General features: G+C 30.7%; 1 protein-coding gene across 1 annotated transcript; it reads left to right on the top strand.

Annotated features, from left to right (window-relative positions):
- Nucleotides 1-4,750: 4,750 nt before the first annotated feature.
- AFO (Plant-specific transcription factor YABBY family protein) lies at nt 4,751-7,410 on the top strand. The gene is made up of 7 exons (XM_028051193.2): nt 4,751-5,053; nt 5,157-5,309; nt 5,477-5,603; nt 6,525-6,573; nt 6,726-6,801; nt 6,985-7,059; nt 7,176-7,410. The coding sequence occupies exons 1-7, from the start codon at nt 4,955-4,957 to the stop codon at nt 7,242-7,244; spliced, it is 648 nt and encodes a 215-aa protein (XP_027906994.1). The 5' UTR covers nt 4,751-4,954; the 3' UTR covers nt 7,245-7,410.
- The last annotated feature ends 7,504 nt before the right edge of the window (nt 7,411-14,914 follow it).

The following is a 14,914-nucleotide window of genomic DNA, read 5'->3' as shown; positions in this document are numbered from 1 at the left end:
GTAACAAAACTCTCTCTGTAGATGCTACAATATTAGCAGAGATCTAACCAAATACAATTCAGTAACCTAAAAGAAAGAAAAAAGAATTTATAAGTATATGTGTAGATGTGTAGATATATAGATAGATATGAATGAACCCTCTTGCAAAGGACAAAGGAAAACCAACGAAATTTAAAGATCTCTGCGTTCTGCTATCACTGACAAGTATTTACATGTATGTGTGTATGAGAAAGTGATGTCTGAGGAGTCAAATCAGCGATGTATTCCCCGGATTTGTGTGTAAAAACATAACTAATGATTTTCATAAACTTAAATTTATTAGTGTGAAAGAATTTTTCTTAGGCAAAGAAAATGGGATTTGTTGATTAATTGGTGGAGTTAAAAGATGTAGCAAAAGACAAAGATAGGTATTAATTTTTTTATTTTTTTCTTTGGGTGCGGTAATCGGTAAACTCAGAACGATCACTATGCTTTTTGTTCGATTCCATCGATTTTAGGGACTGAGAGGTAAGTTGACTAGGCTTGGGTTTCACATCTCTCCTACTATCTACTATCTGCTTTTTTACCAAACTGAACTTCTTATTTGTTTGTTAAAAAGTGACAAAACTTGAATTACTAGACTAATTAAAAAATTATAAATGCTTGTGTATAAGTTTTTGTTTTTGAGAATGATATACAATGCATTTTGTAAGTTTTTTTAGAAGTTATTCCGTAATTTGTTGGTATTTAAATATGAATTTAAATTTCACATAAGTAGAAAGTTAAACATATTATAAATTTATTGTCTTTAAGTTTGGAATAGATTGGAATAGAGATCGGTAAAGTCCTTGTGTGAACTTAGCACAAATAGATGGGAATAGAGATCGGTAAAGTCCTTGTGTGAACTTAGCACAAATAGATTGGAATAGAGATCGGTAAAGTCCTTGTGTGAACTTAGCACAAATATTATTGATGTTATATTTTTTTAATAAATTTTTGTTATATTTTTCTAATTAATCTTTCTGCAACACTCTCATATAAAGTAATCTTAATGTCGTTTATGAATTATGGGAATTATGGGAATTATGGTGGAGATGTTATTGTATGTTTAGATCATTAGACCTTGTATAATGTTTGTGTCATGTTAGCGGAAATAGGGAATAGGACTTCTCCTCCTTTTGTTTCTATTACAAATTACAATTTTCAGGATTTTCTCTCTCTTTTTTTCCTCACTAATACATAAGGTAAGTTTATCAAATGTAAGACTTTGGCATGAAATTCCGGTGTGAAAGTTAGAATATCCCTTTGTTTTATTCTGATGTTATTACATATTTTTTCAAAATCAAACAATAACTTTCAGAAATTATGTTAATTAACGTAACTAATTTTTCTAGAGATATAATATGCTTTGTTTGATTAGTCTTGAAGATTCATTATGGTGCAAACTCTATCATCCTAGAAGTTAACATGTTTCATATATAAAAGCTAATTGTTTTATAAATTAAATCATAATTTTTCTTTCACTAACTATGAACCTAAATTGAAGAAATAGATACTTTTAATTTAGAAAACATGTGTTAGCTCAGGCAGAATTAAATAAGCTCAACAGATGATTTATCTTATTTGATTTTTCTCCTCATTTTCATAGTTATTCTTCTTAAAAAAGTGATTTCAGTAGTTGATATTATGTTTATGATATGAACATAAGAAAATAGAAAAATATATGTCAATTTTATAAAATCTATAAAAATGAATAGTGTAAAAATTTATATCTCCATTCAGTGTACATAAATATTGTTTTGTAGCATTTAATGATATGTTACAGCCCAAATATAGTTTAATTGGCTACAATGTTTCAACGCTTTTACCTTATTTTGAATCTCAAGAAATATGGCGAGTCATGCCACTGCAGTCAATGCCATAAATACTACATTACTTCACAGCTCATCATGAATGTGTATGTATATGTTCAATATTATTCAAAATACACATAGTGTATATTAATTTCATGGAAAAAATTTAGTTACTCTACTTCAAATTGTTGTTAATCTCCTTTTATAAGCAAAACCCTAAAATACTAAAATAAGTGATACAAGAATCGTACAACTATATATTCAATTTGTTACATTGTCTACTAATCAAAATTAAAATTTTAAAATTGTACATTAGATTCTTAAATTTATCATGACTCATTAAATAAAGTACATTATTAGATATTCTTTAAAAAACTCACATTATAGGTAAAAACGTTATCATAAAAAATAAAACAAAAAAAGGAAAAATCAACCTATAATTAAGAAGAGTTGGTGGGGTTCTCTGGTATGTTACTGTAAGACAAAGAAACATTTAACACAGACAATGTTGTTAAAAAACAAATATAAGAAAATACACACCAATGTTGTTGTACCTTGGATGCTATGTGAAGCAAATGATCCGCAAATTAATCAACCTGTACTTTAAGATTGCATTTGAATGGTGAAGACATGGTCACGGGATGCCATCCCATGAACTATTGGGTAGATATGGTAACCAAGTGCATCATTCTCATGCGAATATTCTAGAATTTTTTAATCTAAGTGCATTATTGTTTTGTCATCCTTTTACATTTTTGGAAAACAAAAGAGATAAGAAGATAGTGTTCCAATCCAAGACTTCAAAACCAAAAGCATCACTTTAAAGATACACTTTATCTTATTTATCTCATCCAAATAAAAGTTTTTATTGTAACTTGTCAAAACGAAAGCTTATCTTATTTTGATTCGACCACCTCCTCAAAGTTTATCCTTTTTTTCTCTCGTGTTAAGAATTGAGAGACCGCTTCATATTTATAATAAAATACAAATATAAATTGTCGTCACGTGGTGTGGAAATATTAATTTTGGATTTATATAGTTTGGCGTTAAATGCTGCTCCATAATGGAATCTTTATTTAATAATGGTTACTTTCATGTGATATACTTGTGGATTGTCTTCACAACGGTATAAAATCATATCAATAGTTTGAAAATATGTAGTTAATTGGAATGTAAATTAGTCTTGTTACATTGTTCTACTAAGTTGGTTTGTTTGGCGAGTTGAAATATCTTATGCAGCATTTTTGTGTGTGCATAACTTAAGTTGTAAGTTTAAATATATTATTTCTTTTAAGAACTTTGAAAAAGTAGACAATAATTTCTTTTAAAATAATTATAAGAATTTTGTGTATTTAGTTTAGATTTCAATAATGATCAAATTGAAAATAGTTTTTTCTCTTAACGAGTATGGTACGTTTGTGTGCATTGGCGTGCGTCTACTCTTAATATTTTATAATTTCATGAAATTTTTACACGGAATTAGTTCATTCTAATTTTAAAAGAACTCTTACATCTTCAGAAGTTTCAAAATTAGTATACTAAGAGCTTATTTCTCTCTATATCAATCATTAAAATTTCTCTTAACATTTATTTTAATAAATAAATATGAAGATAGTCAAACTATATTATGAAACCTAGATATAGAGGTAGGTAGCAACATATTCAAAATGATCCTCGAATAAAAGACTAAAGTTGAAAGGATTCAAATTGTCCGAGTTGTCTCTTTCTTTGTAATACATTTGGGGGGTAAGAATGAATGCAAAAATGAATTAGACATCTCAAGCAGGATGCTGGTAATTTAAACAAATGTAGCATGAAAATTTGAAGTGACATATGTGTTATTAGGTTATTACATAGATAAGAAAAGATGGTTGGATTGGATGGGATGGGATGGGATCCATGCGTATTAATTAAAAAAGAACAGAAAGGAATGACAATGAACAGTGGTAAATGGAAAGAAAGATGAATGGATAGTAGTAGAAGTACTGTGTGGAGGAGTGAATTGATTGCAAAGGGGAAATTAATGGCAGAAGAGTGAGGTGGGTCAGCAGCGTTGAAGTCTGAAAGGGTTAGAAAACAAGATGGCTCTAACATAACATCTTGATTGCAGTACTGGCCCATGGTAGGGTTTCTTGCTGCGTTTTAAACGCAGAGAGGGTTTAGAAAGAACAAAGATTTGATTTGATTTGATAGAGATAAAATGTGATCACGAAATGGAATTGTAGAAGCCCGAGGACACTCTGTGAACGTTCTTAACTTTGAAAACAACAGGTGAATGAGCCAAAGCTAATCACTCCCATGCACACGTCCCTTTCGCTCTCCGTTCCCCCACCTCTGCCGCCTCTGCTACCTCTTTCTCTCACACACATCCATTGGGAATGCCAACCGTTCATTTATTTCTTTTTTATTATACACTTTTCTCAATCTTCTATTTCATCATACACCATCTATGTTATGTTTCCATACATTACATGTATTTCTAAACTAAAACACAGAGGTGAAAAAAAATATTCAAATGCACATGCTCCTAAACAGGAATCAGAGACCCCTATTTATTGTTAAAAATCACGTGAAGGGATTACAAACTGTTTTAACAGTATAAATTTTTTATTCTAAGTCTATATGTATATCTCCTTTTCATTAATATAAGTATACAACCATGCACATTTATGGTGATAATATGGTGGTGGGCTACAACAATTGTAAAGGTGTGCTGTAAGTTAAAACTATGACAGCAAAAATGTTTGGATTTTCTTTTCTGTGTGAAAACTGTAAAATCTTGGTGAGATGAACAGTAAATTATTTTGAGATTGACTTGTTATTATACATGAAAAAAAAAAAGGAATATGAAAATGGTGAGAGAAGGAGAAGAGTTTGTAAGGGTTTTGGATTCTTTAATACTTAAGTGGTATCTCTTGACGGTGTTGGTGGTTTGTGTTTTGGTTTTTGTTTTCTCTCCCTAAGGCTTAGCAGGTCCTTAATAATAAGTGAAGGATCAAGAGGATCAGATCCATAGGAAGTTTATCTGTCCATCACCAAAACCGCGACTGATCAGTCAATCCCATCAATCAAATCAAATCATCAGAAAGAGAGAAAAGGGAATCAACAAAAAGAGGAACAACATGTCCTCCTCATCCACTTCCTTTTCACCGGACCAACACCTCTCTCCCTCCGACCAGCTCTGCTATGTCCATTGCAACTTCTGTGACACTGTCCTCGCGGTATCATCCATCACCCTCTTCTTCACTTTTCTCATCATCATCATCTCTCTTCTAATGCAATCAAACACTTTTCTTTCTCTTCTTCTTCTTCTCAAAAATTTAGGTCAGTGTTCCTTGCTCCAGTTTGTTTAAGACTGTCACTGTGAGATGTGGTCATTGCACCAACCTTCTCTCAGTCAACATGCGTGGCCTACTTCTTCCTTCGGCTAATCAGCTTCACCTTGGCCACACCTTCTTCACTCCTCAAAATCTTCTGGTAAACAAACATATATTTGTCTGCATGTGTCAGTGAGACACACCTAGGGCTTTCAATTCATAAGTTCTTTCTCTTTTTATTTTGTCTGGTTATATACACAGTAGAGAAGAATTGAAATGGTAGCTGCAAATCATCCAATTATATGAGTGTTGGGTTTGATATTTCAGGAGGAGATTCGGAATGCACCTTCAACAAACATGGTGATGAATCAGATTCCAAACCCTAATGATTTGGTCACCGGCGCCATGCGAGGAGGGCCTGAAGAAACTCCTAAGCCTCCATCAGCTAACAGACGTGAGAATTTTTCTCTATTTTGTTATCTAATGAGTGTTGAAAAAGCCACAATTGTTTTCTGATGTTTTTTTTTTTTTTTCTCAACACCTTTTTCTTTCTTTGTGGTCACCTGAAAATTAAACCTCCGCCTGTTTTTCATGTCTGTTTTTCATTTCTTTTTACCTAGTTTCCTTTTTCTACTTCTCGGGTGCGGTGATCAGAGATCCTTCTGATACAAAAAAAGAAAAGCTGAGAGGAAAAAAAAAGAAAAAAAAAAAAGAAACTCTTCTGATACCATTCAGTCCATTTCACACTCCTTTTAACCCCACAGTGGTATCACTTAACCTGTAAAGGAAGAAAAGCAAAACCTAAAAAATGTTCTATCCCTATCAAAACTCACTTCTCAATCTAAACACTGTCCAAGGTTTCTTGGTATGCTGCAAGTGGCAAAGAGAGAACAATCTTTAGCACATTTATCTCATGCATTGCCTTCTTTCCCCTTTCCCCCTTTCCTATGAGAAATCCAGCTTTTGTTCTCAAAATTGATCTTCACTTTTGTTTTCAAATTTAAGCAGCACATTTCCATGTTCTTTGATCTTCTCAATTACCAGAATGAAATTTCAAATGGTGAAAAAAAAAAACCCTTTTTTTCCTCCTAAAGGAGATAAAAGAAATCAAATCTAAAACATGTTAACTCATTTTGTTTCTCTTTGCGTCTATGCATGTCTCCTTACATGCATACACTGAGTGAGACAGAATCCTCCCCCGAAAATATAGTGCTGAATCAATTGGGAGAGTGATTGTTAAAGATAATGATGAGGTAATGATAGAATGGAGAGAAAGAATAGAGAGAGTGTGTGCATTAGGCAAAAAGGTGAGCCAAGGTTATTTAATGTTCCTGTCTGTTTGCCTGTGCATTGTCCGTGTGTGTTGCATGTCCAGCTCCAGAGAAGAGACAGAGAGTCCCATCTGCTTACAACCGCTTCATCAAGTAAGTTTAGTAACCTTAATCTACTGTTATGTTAATTCTAGTTACCATGTTCTATTACCTTTGTAACATTAATTCAGTTTCAAATGTTGAAATGTGAAATGTTTATCATAAATGCAGATCTTTATTGAGTTTTGGATCATTTAATTTTGTAGGGATGAGATCCAACGCATCAAAGCTGGGAACCCTGATATAAGTCACAGAGAGGCCTTTAGTGCAGCTGCAAAGAATGTGAGATCCAAGGAGATTCTAAACCTTACTCTCTTAGGGACTTTATACCCATTCTAGATTATTTTCAAATTTTACTAATTAAAGAGTTTTCTTCTTGTTTAACCCAGATGTCTAAACTAGTACTTGTTGAATTGTCGGTTAAATGTTTTGTTCTTTCTCATGTGGGGTCCATTTTTCTTTCAGTGGGCCCACTTTCCTCACATTCATTTCGGACTTATGCCTGATCATCAACCCGTGAAGAAAGCTAATGTTCGTCAGGTACTCGAAAACCCTAGCTACTGTTACCTTTTTTTCCTTTGGCAGCATATCAATGTGCGAAAAAGACTCTTATTTCTAGGGTTTCTAATCTGAAAATTTTCTCTGTGTGTGTCTAGGAAGCAGAGGATGTGCTTATCAAAGATGGGTTTTTCGCACCAGCTAATGTAGGTGTCTCTCCCTTCTAGAGTTTTTCATTGTAGGGTTTCAGCTTTATCATGTCTCTACTTAAGTAACTGTACTAGAACTTACCTTATGCATATTATGTTTTGCACTGGTGTTTGTACTTCTAAGTGTTAAAAAGTTGTTACTTTATGTTATAATCAATGGTTGAAGGGAATTAATTCTGATGAAGCTAGATTAGTTCCTCGCAAAATCAAGATGGTTTGTTCTCTGATTATTCTAATTTGCTTTTGATAATAGAGTTCTTTAATCTAATAATTTTCTTACCTATAGTAGCGGGTTGTTATAAAATTGTTTACATATATATCCTTTGTTTCATTTGAATTTAAGAAGTATTAATTAAACTACTTAATTATGTAACTTTTTCTCATTTAAATTTTATTCAAACTTGTTTTTGCTAATGTTAAGTAGTCTCCTTTTTTAATAAATGAATCTATGAATAAAACAATAGTTAAGATGTTAATTTTAGATGGTATTTATATTAGAGATTGTTTCTCTCTTTGCTACTTTAATTAGTTGTTTTTGTAAACGATTTTTAGATGATATTAAGGTGGAATTGTGATTTAGTTATAGTATAAATTAATTTTACACGAGGAAACACGTTTGGACTAAAGTTAATCTTGGATTTCAAAATCATTCTTTAATTAAATATACTAGGTCACTTGGTGATATGAGGGAAGGAATGAGACATGTGAAATTTTCTTGTAAGATAGCCGTAAGTATGTATGGTTGGTACAAATGAAAAAAAATAAAATTGAAATGCTTCCTTGATGGGTTTATGTTTTATATGAGGGGTTATCCCCACATTCCTAACGTGGTGAAAAGAAAGAATCTAGGATGTGAAGAAAGAATGAACTTTTGGAATAATAAAGGGATGGTGAGAAAAATTAAAAAAAAAACAAAATATAGTAAATTATATGTAAATTTAAAATAAAAAATTAGGAAGAAATTTTGTATTTGTTTCTCATTGTGTATGAAAACTGATCAAACTAGTGACAAATGAAATATTATGAGTACAATTTGTATATAGTCAATATTTAGAGGTGTCTTCTCTAAATCTATAGTACTTCTACCTAAATTTTTTCGATAAACTACTTAGATAATAATTTCTCTCATACTAACACGAAGACGAGATAAGATTTGGGTAAATAATTTGATATAAAAAATTTATTAAATCCCAATATATAGAAAAATTAAATGGAGATATGTATAAATTATACGACCTACAATACTTAGGATGTAAATTGTGACTTGAAGGTGTTGTCTAATGCAGTCAATTATTAATCAAAATTTCTGTTTGTCTAAAGAAAGACTTTCACAAATAAGTCAATAATAATTTATTAAGTAGCTGGAAACAAACTATATATGTATATATGTTAACAAACATTTAGGAAATTACTATTGAAGATTTTTTGAAAATACTAATTAATACAATTCAAATCATAAGTGACGTTTATATAACTTAAAGTCTTAATTTATTTTTTATGTATTTTATTATATCATATTATTTTAAAGATCTTATGATAATTTTTGCTGTAAAGATTTTATAAAATTTCTATTTTATTTTTTTTTTCATAAAGTTCTTGAAAAAGAAAAGAGTAACTACAAAGATTACATTGACTTCTTTTTTTATGATCTAAGATTTATCCAAGAGATACAATGGTAAGATTTTATCACATTTTACCACTATATAATAAAAGAATATTATAAAATTTAGATCTTAAATTTATAAAACATGGTTAACATACATATATCAGTAAAAAGAAGAGTATCAAACACATTAATTAATTATATTTACATAATTTCATCATAACCTATTTAGTTAAAAATTATATCTAATTTAACATCAAGATAACATCTTTATAGATTATTAATTATTATTAATTTGTGCTTTTGTGTGTAAAAGTGTTCTCTCGGTTCCTCACCACATAGTATCTCAATTCATGTGATTTAAACCGTAAGTGAAGCAACAAAATTTCTCTTATAATATGTGTATTAATACTTAATACAGTTTTTGGATTGTTCTTCTTATGCCAAATAATGCTTCAATGTCTTTATACTATAAGCTTCTAGCTGAGACGCGATAAAAGTAAAATACGGATCATAATCTTCCAATAACCTATCAAGGATTGCTTTAATGTGATCTTCGGAGAAAATTGGTGTTTCAACAGCAGCAAGAGTGTTCACTGTTTTCTTGATATTAAAAACATATACAAATACAATCGATCTTTCTTGATTGTTTGAAGTGGAAGTTTCAACTTCTTGATTTTTGCGTGAGTCTGAGAAGAAAAATATTTGCGAAGCTTTAAAAGAAGCTCATGAAAAGTATCAAGACCCGACCATAGGAATGTTCATGGATGCAAGAAGTCATGTATGGATATCAATTTTTCTTGATGATCATGATTAACGTAAGCAGGATTATGAACATTGGTGGGCGCATATGCAGTGGTGAGAAATTTTTAACCGACAGAAGAACACTTCAGAAATGAATAAAAGTTTCAAATTACCAACGGATGCCGAAACTTGTTGTCAGATTAGATAGTTGTCTCGTCAAGCTTCAGCGTGATGGGGTGTTGACAAAATATGGGAGAAAGGTTCCAATTTGAAAAAAAAAAATATTGTGCTCTTTCCTACCATGTGAGAAAACAAAACAAAGAAGAGAGGAAAGAAGCAGAGAACAAAAGCAAAGAAAATGTATCTTAGTTTATTAATCAGAGGAAACTTGTTTAATTTATACGTCAGAGAAGATAAAGAGAGTAAGAAGCAAGATAACACGTGGAACGCACACAAGCACACGTGGAACACACAAGCATAAATGTGGAAGGATTATTACGTGACAATTTTAAATTTGAAACTTCAAATCTATACTATTTTTATTATTCTTGATAATCATTTTTATACATCATATATCATCTAAGATAAATAACAAATCAATTGTGTATATAAATTAATATTTTCTTTATATTTACAATATACAATTCATTAAAGAGGCAAGAGAAAACTAGAACGAACAAAGAAATTTGTAAGTTTTTTTTACTTGAATGAAAATTTTCTCGCTCAAATGAAATCCAACTAAATTAAGTGAAAATTTATATATTTTTAAATTATTATTATTGACGTTAATTAAGGTAATGCAAATTAAAGGTTAAATTATTATTTTAGTCCTCTTATTTGTTAGGTAGTTTTAAAATAGTTCTTAAATTATACGTTGTCTCAATTTACTCCTCATGTTTTTAAAAGTGATTTAATTTAGTCTTCTCCGTTTAATTTAAACAAACGTAGTTCAAACAGTACTGAGGTGACAAGATTCTACTTATACGTGTCAAAGTTTTTAAGAAGAAGGAGCAATTGATGTGGCATAAGTAGAAAAGGGGTAACTTTGTTTAGAAGTGTGAATCATAAACCCTAATTGTTGGCAAGGTTCATTCCAAAATTCATTCTTCCCCTCTGTTTCGTTGCTGTTGTGAATTCTTGTAAGCACATTGTCTCCAGATTTTGATGTTGAGAGACATGTCCTAAGTTAACTCGTGTAAGTCTTGCACATGTTTGAGCAATCAAAATTGTGGTGTGTCCTCTCCTGGTGGTGGGTGGAAGGGGTTGGGTGTGACTCCCATTTGTCAATTTGGAGAGGTTACTATCATGAGAATTGCCAGAACAAGTAGGAATGTTGGGAAGAAATTCTAGGGTTGTCCAAATTTTAAGGTTAGATTGTTGAGTGTTTTTTATGATTTTTTGTAATTCGTGATTGTAAATAATGTATATTTTTTTTGTTCTTGATTTGATGAATAGAGAGGAAAAAAGATTTTGTTGGGTGTAATTATTTCGAGTGGTGTGGAGAAGATGATATTGACGACAAAGATGGTGTTATCATCAGACAGAGGAGGAAGATTGTTAGTTTAGAGAAAAGTAATAAGTTGTATAAGAAATGGGTGAAGAGGTTAATAGAAATTGTTTGTGTTGTTGTTGTAGTTAATGTAATCTCAGTTTCAGTATTGATCAAAAGCCCCTAAATTGTTGTGAAAGGGTTGTTTCTAGTATGTTGTGATATGGTATGGTGTGATCTGGTATGTTGTGCACAAAAGTTGTATTTGGTTTTCATATCATATATAAAGTTCCAAAATTATTGTGTTATGTGTATTTGCTTTTTTTATATAAACCAATTCATTTATATGGCATATACGATTGTTCACTATAAAGTATTACACAATGCACATGAATTACACAGAAAAGGAGTGTAACTAAAAAAGCAAAGTTGTGATAATGGCTGTTTTACAAAATGTGTAGTCATGACAGGGTCACCTTCCATATCAACCACAACCAAGTACTACATAGAAATAGAACATCAAGTTTTTTGTCCAAAATACTACAAAATAGAACATCAAGTTTTTTGCTCCAAAATACTACATAACAATGGCGGATCTTGACTAAAATATCTGGGGGAGCCAAAATAATATACTTAAAATTTACATATTTAATATTACTATCGTCACTCATTCAATGAAAGTAAATAATATTCTAGTATAGCTATAACTATAAAACAAAGTACACTATCCAATGGATTGTCCATCGTTTTTTCATGTTCTTAAATTTGTCAAATAATTTAATCATAACTAAATTTTTCAGCTATTTTTTTTCAATATAAATAATCATATTATTTGCAAAATATTTATTTCCCATTTTTCTAATGTGCACACATCAATTCAAAAGTCGCATTTCATTTAATTGTTATGCGATTAACAATTCTATTGTCATGTTTTGATCTTCACTCTTCTTTTATCAATTCTAAAAAATGAATTTATTCTTTTGTTTTTCATCAATATATCTATTTAAAAAATAAGTTTAAGACTAAAAAGTAATTTATCATAACACAATTAATAATTGAGAGACATAATTACTAACAGAAATTATGATAATTAATTTAATACCAAGTGAAACAGGAGAATTTTTTTTTTTCTTGTGTGGTAACGTAACAAAAAGATACCAGGTAAGGATAAGAGATAAATACAACATGTGAAAAACTAAAAAGACAATAAAAATAAAAAATAAAAATTATCTTAATAATTTGTTTTCTTTATTATATTTGATTTAATATTTTATTATTTATTAATATTAAATGTTATACCCTATAAAAAATAAAAAATACATAATTTTATTTTCATTAATTTTTTAATATACTATTATCTAATTTAAAAATATACATATAATTTAAAAAATTTAAAAACATAAATAATTTAACAAATTATAAATATATATAATTTAAAAAAAAAATAAAAAACTTTAAAAAAGTTGAAAATTTTAGGGGGGTCGTGGTCCCCGCCTACTCCAACCAAGCTCCGCCGCTGCTACATAAAGTGTTTCTCCAAAATACTACATGAACCTTCTAATAAACCAAATACATCATATTTTTCAGATTCTCCATGAATTCACTCTTGTCCACTAACAAAATACAAAATACATAATATTTTTCATGGTTTCCAAACACGACCCCGCCTATGTTGTTAATTTTGGCCTTATATTAGGTCTACCACGTGATGGGATACGTAGTGGTGGAATTGCTGTTGCAGTGGGATGTGCTGGAACTGGTGGAATCGACTCTTGGGTAGTCCTTGGTTCAATTGAAGTTGAAGCTTGTGTACAAGTCAAGCTTGGTGGAACATTTACACCTACATCTGAACTGGATGGTTGGGTTGGAGGCGTAGATTGATTAGAAGTTAATGGTTAGGTTGGAGGCACAAATTGTCGAGTTGAAAGATTTTACCCTTCATCAGAAGTTGGTGCATGTGTTGGAGGCATAGATTATTGAGTTGGCAAATTTTGCCCTTCATCAGAAGTTGGTGCCTGGGTTAGAGGCACAAATTGTTCATGTGGCTAATTTTGGCCCTGATCAGAAGTAGTTGATGGCAGTAGAGATGGTGGAGCTTGTGGGCAAGTGGTTCTATTGTGTTCAAGTTGTTTACATATGACACATTTCTTCCTTATTCCACCTCTTCTAACCTGGGTGTCATCTTTCTTCAACTCAGATACTTGTAGTCTTCTTTTCTTTTTAGGTCTTCTAGGCAATATACGCTTTAATGGAGGCAGCACATCAGGGAAGGGAGTGATCTCCCACACATGTTGGTCGTTCATAGGATATATTATTGAGCAATACATTTCTTCATATGAGGACTTGGTAAACCAGTGTACTATATATTGATCTACACTCATATTTAAGAATTTCATTGCAACCAGGGATTGCAAGCATGGAATGCCAGTACCCATTTCCTGCAGGTGCATTCCATGTTGTCCACATTCACTAAAAAACCGTTTTAACTCATTAATTATCATTTTTACTACCAATAAAAATTAACATGCACTAATAATAATCTACTTAAATTTTATTCCAAACATAAACTTATAATTAATTTAATAGGGCTATATTAGTAATAAAATATTTTTTTGAGACCTTTTTTATCTTAAACATAATTTTATAATTAGTTTAATAGTGGTATATTCATTAGTACTAAAAATATTTTGAGACCTTTTTTTCTCAAACATAATTTTATAATTAATTTAAATTATAAATATTAGTAGTAAAAAAATAATTTTTTGAGGCCTTCTTATCCTTGAGACCTAAAGCGAGTGCTTTACTCGCTTTACCCTTGAGCCGACTCTGCCTACACGACATGGACAAACGCACTTATGTAGAGAAAAGATGTAGAGAAGATTAACATGTCATGCGTCGAGGACGTTCTCGCATGACGAAACCATGTGACCCCAATTGTTTTTTAGTCAGACAGATGGTGATTGAGAAATTGAAGTTGTGCTCAAACCAGCAAGTCAATCACATCTCAGGAAACCTTTTTCGATGTAGTCTCCTTAATCGGCGCCTATTAACATGACTGACCAACCATTACTGACCCATCCGACCCGTACGGTACACCTTATAACTAGGGGAAAATGCAACAAGTAATAAAATAATACTCATGCTCATATTACCATTGAAACCTTGCTCATAATATCAAATGATAAATTACAAGAGAATTGAAAATAAAGAAATTAGGTATTTTCAAGATACGAATTAGAATTAATTAACAAGTGGGAATTGAAAAGAACATAAAACAAATAATCTTAGATAAAGAAGAGGGTAAAAAAACAAGAAAATCCTAAGAATGACTATCCTAAGAGTAAGTGAATTTTGAATAAAAACAAGATGCAAGGAAAAAAACTAGTAGAGATATTATCACTATTATTTTGATAAAATCATCATCCCTCGTTATAAATTCCAAAACAATATAAACACAAAATTAATTGTAAATCTTACCTCATTTGTAAATAAAAGAGATACAATTCATATTTAAAAAAATGAGATAATATTTATCCTAATAATTAATTTAACATATTCTAATTGGTTTTCTAGATTTGAATTCTAACTCCAAACAATATGTTAATAATTGTAAATAGAAAAAAAAATACTCTGGACATTGGATATTAGTAATTGTAAATAGAATCAACATTAAATCTTCGTTACTTCATTGAAAGATATTGTATGAACATCTTTGGTTTTATTATACAATAGACATGGGATACTTTGTAGGTGCATATAGTTTGGTCACAGTCACGACATTTAATTTATTTGTCCGTTTCAAGGAACTGTCATATAAAAGAAAATTGGTCTAAATCATATACTTCTACAACC

Source organism: Vigna unguiculata, chromosome 10 (assembly GCF_037176805.1).
Source record: "Vigna unguiculata cultivar grain cowpea cultivar isolate G323 ecotype 2 chromosome 10, ASM3717680v1, whole genome shotgun sequence".
In the NCBI taxonomy this organism is placed as follows: domain Eukaryota; kingdom Viridiplantae; phylum Streptophyta; class Magnoliopsida; order Fabales; family Fabaceae; genus Vigna; species Vigna unguiculata.
The sequence above is the reverse complement of the archived record's forward strand: the minus strand, read 5'-3'. Positions and strand labels throughout refer to the sequence as shown.